The sequence below is a fragment of the Filicampus tigris genome, chromosome 3 (genome assembly GCF_054856515.1).
Source record: "Filicampus tigris isolate MCC_2025a chromosome 3, RoL_Ftig_1.0, whole genome shotgun sequence".
Lineage (NCBI taxonomy): Eukaryota > Metazoa > Chordata > Actinopteri > Syngnathiformes > Syngnathidae > Filicampus > Filicampus tigris.
This window is the reverse complement of record NC_141219.1, coordinates 5492042-5504188: the sequence shown is the minus strand read 5'-3', so window position 1 is coordinate 5504188 and position 12147 is coordinate 5492042. Positions and strand designations below refer to the sequence as shown.

At 39.6% G+C, this 12147-nt stretch overlaps 1 protein-coding gene across 6 annotated transcripts in view; it reads right to left on the bottom strand.

Moving 5' to 3' along the window:
* Positions 1-4498: 4498 nt before the first annotated feature.
* The window catches only part of LOC147149658 (insulin-like growth factor 1 receptor), a 47513-nt gene continuing 39864 nt past the window's right edge, over positions 4499-12147 (bottom strand). For 2 of the 6 annotated variants that reach the window (XM_086025072.1, XM_086025074.1), the window contains 10 exons: positions 11777-11910; positions 11365-11524; positions 11184-11283; positions 10703-10773; positions 8818-9047; positions 8634-8741; positions 8218-8380; positions 7924-8053; positions 7591-7725; positions 4499-6790 (listed from right to left, as the gene is read on the bottom strand). In XM_086025072.1, coding sequence (XP_085881198.1) covers positions 6280-6790; positions 7591-7725; positions 7924-8053; positions 8218-8380; positions 8634-8741; positions 8818-9047; positions 10703-10773; positions 11184-11283; positions 11365-11524; positions 11777-11910 — 1742 coding nt within the window. In that variant the 3' untranslated portion in view covers positions 4499-6279. The remainder of the gene's footprint in view (positions 6791-7590; positions 7726-7923; positions 8054-8217; positions 8381-8633; positions 8742-8817; positions 9048-10702; positions 10774-11183; positions 11284-11364; positions 11525-11776; positions 11911-12147) is intronic. The other 4 variants (XM_086025075.1, XM_086025077.1, XM_086025078.1 and 1 more) reach the window with 4 other exon arrangements.

Genomic DNA, 12147 nt, shown 5'->3' with positions numbered 1-12147 from the left:
TTTGTTAAGAAGGCTGGAAGGCTATTGGGGAAAAATTTACAAAACTATATTGGCCATGAATGCAAGAAAAAGACCCCATTTTTTATTTTTTTTATTTTTTTAAGTTTGAGGCCATCCAGTGGTTAAAAAAAATCCAGATCCCTTATTCCTGTCTCTACTGCATTTAAAACCCAAGAACTAGCTGTGTCTGGCTGTCACCATGGCAACAAGTTCAAAAAAGCCAGAAAGCCAGTATTTTGCTTTTTTTTTTTTTTTCCCCCCATCTTTGACCACATGACCAAACCAAACCTGATGAGGTCCACTTTATCACGGAGACTTCTGTTAATATTATTACCTCCCCTGGACAAACTGAATATCTGCCCAAAATACACAAGTCTCAACCAGATGTTAAAACTGGCTTCAAAAGTGGACAGTCGCATATGAATGTGCCTCCACATAGTCAATGTGCGAAAACGACGCAGATTGAGTGTTGTAGTGTTTTTGCGAACAGCTACAGAAACATGGGCAGAAAAAACAATGCTGAGCTGTATTGCATTATCTTACATTTTAAGCAATAAATAGCATCTTTCTTTCACACGTTTGCTGATATGTCATGATGGATGTAAAAAGTATTGGCCCACATTGAAAGGGAGAGAAAAAAAGAAGTCGTAATTTACATGAAAAGAAGTCACGTTAGAAAAGTCGTAATATTAGGAGAAAATGTCCCAATGTACAGTCGCAATTTTCGGATACGTGAAAAAAAAAAAATCATGTTTTGTGGTAAAATTGAGAATGTACAGGAAAATAAGAATAAAGTCGGAAATTGCAAAAGAAGTGACATTACTTAAAGTCAAAATATTAGGAGACCAAAGGACTGACTGTTACCAGAACAATGCCAAGGCTTGTACAGTAAGTATGTTGTAAAGTAAGCAGTCATAATGCTACGAGCATCAAGTAGTGACCTTACAAGAAAAGTTGTAAATTTACCAGAAAACATCAAATTAGTACAAGAATAAAGTTGTAGCAATGCGGAAATAAATATAAGGGAAAATAATCGCTGAATATTACAAAAATAACATAGCCACATTACAAGAGTTACAAAAATAAAGTTGCATTATTAGGAGAAGTCACTTTCACGAGCAGAGCTGTGTGAATCTACAAAAAAAAAAAAGCCGGGATTGAACAAGTATTTATTTCTGTAACGCTACACCTTGAGATGTAATAAGGGAGCTAAAATGCCAAAAAAACATCATTTTGAAGAATAACATTCAAATCTGAAGTGATAAAGTCATAATATTATGACAATGTTGAAAATTAACTCGAATATTACAAAACCATGGAAAAGTCAGAGTTTGAGGAAAGTGTAGTATTTTTACCAAAATAAAGATGTAACATTACCAACTATCTAAAATGTAAAAATGTATACTTCTGACCTTCACAACAAAATTTAAATTTTTTTTTTTCTCTCCAAACATATCACTGGCAATATTGCGACTAATTTCACAATGAGACATCTTTTTTTAGGACATGAGACTTTTCCCCCCTGGTAACGCAATTACTTTTCTTGTTATATTACAACTTTTTTGGGGTCAAATACTTCAATGTTATTTTCATAATATATCGATATTTTCTTAGAATATTTTGCCTTTTTAATACCAACCGAATGACTTTTTCTGTGTAACGTTACATCTTATCCAACCCCCCACCTCCAAATATGGCAACTGTTTTCTCACATGACTTAGTAGAGCTGGGCATCGTCTATTTCCCGTCTGCATATTTAATCGACCCACGTGGTCCCAATCAGCCAAACGACGTCGAGAACGGATTTAACCTGTACCACGTCACACGCAGGTGCCGCGCTCCTGACACGCAGCAGAGTAAGGAAAAAATAAAATGGTGTTGTGTACCTTGCGGTCCCGCAGACGCAATGACATGTGCCCCATCTTGTTTTTATTTCACCGATCACCAGGCTGTGTGTCTGTTGTTGTTTGATATTTTTTCTTTGTTTGGCAGCGTGTCAGCTCGCGCGCCGCCTGCTTGTGACGTGGAGAATAAGTTCTCGACGCCGATTGGCTGTCGGCGACGAGGGATGGACCGTGACCACGTGGTTGATTAAATATGCAGGACGGAATGCGGTGGCGGTTCGGCAATGCCCAGCTCTGCGATGGTCCAAATACTCTTTTCATTGTAGAAGTAACTGACTATTTTCATCCAGCTTTATCTATAGTACACTGTGCCAGCACAACAAGCACCTACAGTCACACACCCGAGTTCCACGTCCAGCATTGTGATCGGTCTATTATCAATTATGTGATCATCAAAAAACAATCCCCATGTTTCTGTGCTGTTGTTTGGTTTGTGGTTTGTAATTGTGAAATTAAAGTAAAGCTCCTCCACATCAAAATTAGAATTAAAAAAAAAAACAATAGTGAGGTAGATGGATGGTTGAACAAAATGAGAAAAAAACCTTCTCCCAAAAGTAGCAAAAAACCCTCAAAGATTTATCAAAAGAAATAGAAAAAGTTTCCAGCTATTTCTGTACAGTGATTTACACAAACACAAAAAACCACCACCACAAATAAACAGGGCTGGCCATTATTTCTTCAATACATCTTACAAATAAATTAATTCAGCCTTTTAAATCAGGGAACAGAAATATCTTTAGCATTATTAGCCGACTGTATTCTGCCACCATATTGTAGTGAGATTCCTTGACATTAAAAGTAGCACATCAAGATGTGATGTCTTGATTAGCATTAGCTAGCTTGCCAGCTAAAGTGAGCAACATCATCTGTCATCTCCTGGATGCTAGCTAAAAAAAAAAGCATAGTTTAAAAATGTATATTTATGTCCATTTTTGATTATTAGAATTCATCTATTGTACACTGCCATTTTATAGTCTATTTTTTTAAGTTTACCCTCTCTCGTTTGTTAGCATTAGCGAGCTAGCTGGCTAGATTTAGGATCAGTGTATATTGAAAAAGGTGTAGGGTTGGAAGCAAGCTGAAACTAATGTAGTCGTGTGTTTATAAAAAACAAAACAAACAAAAAACATTAAAGTTCATTTTAGAATTATTAGATTTTATGGACCATGTGTAATATATCATTTTGTAGCGGTATTCTTTTATTGTGACAAGTATAATTTTGAGCATTCGCTAGCTTGCCAACTAAATACAGCTTTGGGGATATGGCGATAAGGTATCCGTGGCTTGGACGCTTGCTGAAATGTAGCATAGTTTTTTGTTTAAAAAAAAAAAAAAGTAACTTGGAATCAGACTTTGACACATCAGGAGCTAACACTGCAGCTAGCTGAAAACAAGAGGAATACAATACTTTACCCAAGTTATTTTAACTGATGCATGGGGACAGAAAAATTAAGAGACTAGATGAAAATATAGGTCAAGAATGCACAATACCTAGCTTAGCGGCTAGCTCAGTAGCAAGCCCAGCTGCTAGTTGAAAACAAGAGACTAGGACAGTTTAAGTTCTATGGTTGGTGACAAAATGTAGAGTGTTAACAATGTAGTGTTTTCTTTCTTGACTCACAAAAACACTGTTAGCATGGGAGCAATAACACCGGCTAGCAACGACAGCTATTTGAAAACAATAGGACAACAAAACACTTATTTCAACTGCTGATTGGTGGCAAACTATAAATATCCATTTTTTCCATCCAACCATTAGATTACAGTATTAACATTTGGAAATGTCAGTACCTCGAGGCAGCAGCTATCATAGCAACTAGAGTGACAGTTACACGGAAAAAAACTACTGAACTAGTGAATTCAACTGAGGGTTGTTGAAAAAACTCTTCACTTTACTATATGAGAATTGAAAAAGGGGAAAAGATGGCAGCTTGTGCGACAGCTAGCTAAAAACGAGAGAGTACTAATAATTTGATTTGGTGGTGAATATTGAGTGCAGTAAAGTAATATATACATATATATGTGTACACATATACATATATATATACACATATATACATACATATATAAATACACATATATACATATATATAGATATATACATATACATATATACACATATATATACATTTATATATATACATACATATATAAATACACATATATACATATATATAGATATATACATATACATATATACATTTATATATATACATACATATATACAAATACACATATACATATATACATATATATATATATATATATATATATATATATATATATAATGATAATGATTTTTACTATAATGATCTCAATCATATTTATTTTTTAGCAACAATACCGCTAACAATAATAAAGCCTAAAATGGCAGCACAAACCTGAGATTTACTTGGGACTCTTTCCTAAGAAAAAAAAAATACCAGGGGTACTTCTTTGAAACCAGCTCAGTTACACTTAAAGAAAAAATAATAAACCAAAAAACATGGCAAACTGCAGTGAAAACGCTCGGAAATTCAACCTGAAGGTCTCTTATATACTCATAAATTTATATATATTTATATAGCTCTATATCACAACCACAAGAGAAAATAAGGAATAGCAGCTTGTCTTTACTTTTCTCTGTACAAGATGAACATGGGGACCATATAAAAAGGTAGAAAAAGTCACACTCAAACAAAAAAAAGGCATAAATGCTTTTGAAAAACCATGAGAAAAAACCCTCAATAACACCACCATGACTTAGTGTTTTGACGTCGATTTGCACTGAATTCTCAAAATGGGAGCAGCAGGATCAAAATGTTGGTTTTGTAGGTTTTCGAACCATTCAGAATTTATATATATTTTTTCAGTTTTTCTTTTTTTAATCCTACAAAACCAATAACAAAAAACTTGAGCCACACAACCATGACTTATTTTTACAGCGATTCGAATCACTTTCCAACAATTTGTGGCTCAGATTTTGATGTAAAGAAACAAAGGTGGAGTATCAACAAAATTTGAGTTGTTGTTTATTTAGATTCTTGAAGCGTTTTTTTTCTCTTTGCATTACCATACCAATGAACACAATAATGTCGACCCAGAGAACCTCCCTAAAATGTTTTTTGCTCCGTAGGTTTTTGCACCGTTTTTTTTCCATTAACCGTACGACGACCACAATGGCGGCCTTCACCAGCAGAGTCTCAAAATCTGTTTTTGTCATTTTTTTTGTGCCATTTTCCATCATTGACATACCAATGAGAACAATGGCTGACTTCCGTCTTGGTTTTAATGCTCTTGAAAACAACTGAAGTCATATTCGTGTTATTGGCAGAGTGAGTCTTTGTGTGAAAATTTGTAAGATTTCGATATCGAAATGAAATGGAGTATAATAACATTTTGCGCACCGTAATTGTACTAAGCAGCACAATTCTGACGTGGAGGACCTCCCACTTGCAATTCCGACGCGGAGGACCTCCCTCTGCAATCAACCATCGGACAAGAAAAATTATGGCTGTGTTTTAAGTTTTTTGTGTATTTTGATATAGATTTCCAGCTCTTTGCAGCAACGATTTGAGGTTCAGCTTTCGATGCGTAGACAAAATGGAAAATTAAAATGAAAACCAGAATGTCAAAATGTATTTTTTGGGCTTTTTTTTTTTTGTTTCGTTGAGCACAACGGCAGCAAAATGCACGCCATCACTAAGCTGAGTATAAACATTTGGTTAAGCGTCATATGTTGTTTGAATGCAAAATGTTTCACATTTGAGCATAATGTTGAGTATCAAAAGGTTATTTTTCACGTTTTCCGTACGTACAAGTATTTGCAATGTTTTGCGTCATGTTCATGTCGTTTTTCCTCATTTTTCCGGACTTTTTTTTTGTCGTTATCGCAAATGCTCTTCACAAACGACTTAAAAGAAGTCATGGTTGTGTTATTAAGTTTTTTTTTCCGACCTTGATTCGCAGCACTCGGCAACGGTGTGTGGCTCAGATTTTGATGTCAGTACAAAATGAATCATCAAAATGAAAACCGGAATATCAAAATGTATTTTTTTCATCTCATTTTTCATGCCTTTTTAAGTCGTTACCATACCAACCAGCAAGAGAGGCGGCACAATGGAGGACCTCCCTCTATAAGTGCTTCTTCTCCCATTAGGTATGAATCCATAATGCCTGCCCAAAAATGGATCGAAATCCTCTTTGAAAGGACTCTCTTGTTTTACTATAAAAAAAACAAAAAACAAAAGTAAGAAAGCGTTTATAAAACAAGCAACTCCCTCGATGGTGTTTTTTCGGCAGCAAGGGGGCAGTGTTGCATCTGGTTGAACAACAAAAAAAGGGTGGCATTACAGCAGAATAGGTTAGACTTCCAATGAGTCTTTGCTCCGTCCAATCAGCAGGCAGACGACTGAGGGAGGGGCATGGCACGCAGGTTTTTGCGTCCCCCATTCATGTGGGCGTAGGGCGGCAGCTCGTCCAGGGTTGCCTGCATGGCGGCCACCGAACCGGTCCCGTTGGGCGGCGCCCCCACTCCTGTCGCCGCCCCCACCGACGACGACGATGTTGAGGACGCCAACCCGTTAGCCGCTTGGTGCCCGACGGGCTCCTTGTCCGTGCAGGGCCGGGTGGGCGAGCTGGGGGCTAGCGAGGGCCCCGGAGGAGGGTGGGAACCGGGCGAGGGCGGCGTCTGTAGCGGCGTGTCCAAAGGGACGTCGTCCATGTTAACCGGGTGTTGTTGGGGCGGGGGCGGGCCCTGAGCATCGGGCGGCTTGTTGTCGGCGCTGTAGAAGAAACTAACCTCACGGAAGGACGGCTCCAGCTCGTCCTTCACGCTGCCGATGATTTCCACGAAAGACGGACGCATCTTGGGGTTGTACTGCCAGCACATGCGCATCAGCTCAAACCTACACATACAAATACATTCAGATCCAATTAGATTTGGCATGTAAAGCATGCAAACACATTCAATGGAACTTAGTTTGTCTGAATGCATAATCTGGATCTCATCCGGATCAAACGTTTTAACATTAAAGCTTCCGTTTCTTCATACATTGCGAAATTGACATAATGTCTGCTTCAGTGACGCATATCGTCGCTATCCTGTGAAAAACGCGTATCTCCATTTTTTTTTTTCATTTTTCTTATTTTTACATGAATGGTGTTTCCACGTTACAGACATCGCATTAATGTGAAATTTTATTTCAACATTTCAAAAATTGGACATACGTGTTTTTCAGAGGACAGCGACAATATACAACAAACAGCTTTTGAATTGCTTTCTACTGTATTGACTGGTGGCAAATTTTACATCTCCATTGTGCAGTGTAGTGTCTGATGCACACGTTTGAGCTCTAGCATCCACTGTTGGGATTTGAGGTGCAAACTCGGACACCAAGACTGTCTCTGAAAGTGACAACTATGACACCTTGTGTCCACTGCAATGACTGAGGCACAACTTTTACAACAAGACCCGCGCGCATCCTGTCGACGAGAAAAAAAAAGCAGCTTTTTAGGACGAGTTGTCCACTGTAGAGAACGATATACTTTAGCGTCACGCTTGACATGGTTTTTACGCGAAAGCTTCTGAAAAGCGGTCTTGTCTACTGCGCTGTAACGTCTACAGGTGAAAACAGCTTTGGAATAGCTGTCCGTTTGACTTTGACATCAAGGCTCATGCATGCGCGGATAGAGAGAATGGACATACAGCATGTCGGGACAGTTGTGCGGTTTCTCCAACAGGCCTCCCTCCATGACGAAGCGCAGCACCTGCTCGTTGGACAGGCCCTGGTAGGGCTGCTCTGCCAGCGTGGCAATCTCCCACAAGACCACCCCAAACGACCTAAACGGAGACAGACGTGGTTCGGGGGGCTTATTTTACATGAGATGGCACATTGTTATCCACTGTAGTGACTTACAAATGTTCCATTTGGACTCAGACAAATACGACAAAAGCTTCCAAAATAGCACTTGTAATGACTAATGGTCACCTTCGATATCAAATTGCATGCATATGGAAGAACAAGTCCTGCACACTCACCAGACGTCCGAATTGGTGGTGAAGACGCCGTCCTTCAGAGACTCAGGTGACATCCACCGGACAGGAAGCAAGCCCTTCCCGCCTTTGCGGTAGTAGTCTGTCTCGTAGATGTCTCGGGTCATGCCGAAGTCTGCACAAACACACGCACACGGGCATCAACATAACATTTTAATTCATCATCAGTAAATGTCAGGAGTAAATGTCAATCCAATATAAGGGTGTGAATCTGTTAGCTGGCTAAAGAGCTGCGGGAGTGATAATTCCTTGGGAGAAATTGCGCCCCATCGCAATCACCTCCTATCTTGACGGCAAAGTCCTCGGCCACCATGCAGTTGCGCGCCGCAAGGTCTCGGTGAACAAACTTGCTGGCGTTGAGGTACGCCATGCCATCCGCGATCTGGCCGGCCATCTGTAGCATTTTCTTCAGGGGCGGCAGGGACAAACTGGACCACTGCTGCTGTGGGAAATACAGAGGCGGGGGCATCAATGTAAAGACGACACTATTCACAAACTTTTTGGGTTTTTTCGATTTCATAAATCATTTTTATTTTTACATCCCTGGCTTATCCAATGATCTTTTTTGCATTAAAAAAAAAAAAAAAATACAAATAATATTCGCAGGCTGGCCCGCTGTACTGGCATCTGGTCCTCAAAAAGAGCCGGTTTTCAATTCCCATGCCAAACTTTTGTATCATTTTGGTTCGCATTACCTCTTTGGGTCGGAGGGAGCGCAAGTAGCTCTTGAGGTCTCCTCGTGTCATCAGCTCCATGATGACCAGGGTGGGCTGGCCCTGAGAGACCACCCCCAGGAGACGCACCTATCACAAAATGGAGCGTGAGGAAAAAGTCTATGCACGGCATGTAAAGTGTGCGCGCGCGTGCGTGCGTACGTACCACATGGTGACAGTTGAACTCCTTCATGACGGAAGCCTCGTTCAGAAACTCGATTCGCTCCCTCATGCTGGCCGACTCGTTCACCGTCTTGATGGCCACTCGCGTCTCCGGTTCGTCTTTCACCACGCCCTTTGCGATGCCCTCGTACACCATGCCGAACGAGCCCTGGCCCAGCTCGCGGCTCAGGGAGATCTTCTCGCGCGCCACCTCCCACTCATCCGGCACGTACACTGTGCGAGGGACAAGAGCGCGTAGCCAGCCTTAGAACAAAACGTTCACCACGGGTCTTCGACTGTTAAACGCAACTCCTTAAAGCGGAAATCAACACAAAGAAATTATTTCCAAGAATATGTTTTATTCCGGCCCACTAGTTGAAACGCAGCATTCTGATTAATATTGTGTTTGTGGAATCTGAGTAAAGCAACAAAATCCACCCGTTGTTAGCCATTTCCGGGGGCGGCCATTTTGTCACTTCTGTCGACTGAAAATGACATCACGCACCCTGAGGGCTTGGATAATGACCAATCATAGCTCATCTTCAGAAAACATATATATATATATACATATATATATATATATATATATATATATATATATATATATACATATATATATATATATATATATATATATACATATATACATATATATATATATACATATATACATATATATATATATATATATATACATATATATATATATATATACATATATATATATATATATATATATACATACATACATATATATATATATCTATACATATACATATATACATATATATATATATATATATATGAAAAAAATATATTACCTTTTTTTTTTTTAAATATATAACACAGTACAACCGAGTTGAATACTTCTCAATAGGAATTCAAGCCACAAACCACTTTAGAAGTTAGCAAATTGGCAAACAAGGGATGGAAAGCGAGACCATCCGAGCTTGAAGACTTTAGGGTTGTTTTGCTTCAAACTTTAGAGGCAGTATTATGCACGACACGTATTGTACTTCAAAGTCTGTGGATCTGTATTTGATATGTGGGTAGTGAATGAGAAGACCGCGTTGAAGCACTTTGAGTACCTTATACTGTAGGTAGAAAAGCACTATACAAGTGATAGATCATTTACATGATTGTTTTTTTTTAAATATTAGTGTTGAGTTTTTACTACAAAGAAATTACCGCAATGTTTCTTTTTTTTTTTCAAATCTTGCACACAAGAAATACACACAAAAAAACCAACTAAAACTAATAAAAATAAGCTCGCTCTGAAAACGAATTAAAACTGAATTAAAAAAAACAAAACTAAACACGAAGAATAAAAAAAAAAATGAAATAAAAATTCCCCAAAAAGATCACTCATCATTAGCTACACGCTTGATTTCGGATGAATAACGTTCTCGTTAGCACATAGTTGTTGTCCGTGCATTATTGAAGTTGAATGAAGTTTTCATTCATTTCCATTCCGTGGTTCTGCTGCTGCTGGTATGAATCTAATCAAGCTAGCCAAAATTTAAAAAAAAAAAAAAAAAAAAAAAAAAAGTCCCGATGTTGTAACTTAAATTAAAAAAAAAAAAAAAAGTTTAAAAAAAAACAAGTTCATGTCTATTTTTGCTTGCTTAAGTCACGTGGATTTTCTTCCACATGGCATATTTACGCTGGCAGTACCCATGCCCCTTGAAGGCTACATGAACGAGACAGTTATTTACATCGACACAACAACGTAAATTGCAGGGAAACCGAACAGACGTTTATGTGTACATTCGCCATGCTTCTCCAACTGTGAACTCAACTCCTTAAGAAGCCATCCTTAACAATTTTGGCAGTAACCAGCAGGACGGGCTATTCCTTGAGGTTTGACCAACTGCGTCTACTGTACTCACTTTCAGCCGCACTGAAGTATTCCGGGTTGACCGACGCGTACAGGACTCCATTTCCAAGCCGATCGCTGTTCCTAGCAGCAAAGAAACAAGTGTCAATCAAATAGAATCCCAAATCAATAGTTGAATAAAATGTTGTCAAATACATGAATAGTGCTTATGAGGAAGAGGAAGGCAAGAAAAGACATTGAACCGCATTTACAGTGCACACCAGAAATTGTGCATCTCTTCAGCCTGTTTCTTTATATGGCTGCAAGCAAGCACAATTTTTCGCAACACTATTTGTTTCTGCCGATGTGTCCGCTACACGCGCAACATGGGCGCCGCAGGACAAAATGTGCCAGATACTTGCTTTTTGTTGACAGTGATCATAAACGCTGAAGCTTGAGATAGTTGCGTTATAGACTCAAATATTAGGTTCCACTTCATGCAATCAGTAAAAGAAAGCCATGTTGGGATTGGCACCGTCGTCACGGCAACGCACCTTTTCCTGTTCAGTGCGAAGAGCGAGCAGGCCAGGAGGCAGATGAACAAGATGATTAAAATGGGGGCGAATATGATGGCGTAGAGGAAGCTTTCATATCCTGATGGGTCAAGCAGAGTCAATAAGTTAGCTTATACACAGTGTATTGATTATTAAGAGTGTGGTGATGTGTGTGTCTTACGTTCAGCCACATAGAGATCTACCGGTCGCGTCCAAGATCCGTTCCCAGCCAACGACGTCGCTCGGACCCTCAACGAGTAGTTGCCCGGACTCAGATTGGACAGACGGACGCCGCGCTGTGTCCGATACAGCTGACCCGACACGCACTCGTGCTTCTCAGTCTGACACACACAAACAAAGAAAACACACACACACACACACACACACACACACAGGCGCGCAACCATCAGACCATCAGGTACATGGACAGGTGTGGACATGTTTTCCAAGGTTGAACACAACCTGTTCTTGGATGCAAGAATATTTTTTCCACATTGTTTACTTCTAATTGTATTCGGGACGTGATTTGGGACGGAGCAAGGAAACCGGATGCTGCAGCAAAGTGGGAGTACGATATATATTTTTTTCCGTACCTCTGTGCCCAATTTGAACTTGATCTCGTACATGAGAATGAGGCCGTTGGCGTGAGACGGCTCCGGCCAGCGCAGGAATACTGAGTCCTCGTGGCCCTCCCAGGACACCACGCCAGGAATGTCATCCGCCTTTTCTAGAAGGGAAAAGAGAGCGGACGGTCAGGACCACGGCGGTTTCGTTAGCTTAGACCAGGGGTGGGCCAAGTTTTGCACGGGAGCAACATAAGACTCATGCCATAATTAAATTTGGCCCATCAAGCATTTAAGATATCAAGAGTCACGTATAACATTTTATATCTAAATATTTACTATTTATAGCACTAAAAGATGGAATAACTGCCCGGGATTCTACCTTTGGCCACAATGTGACG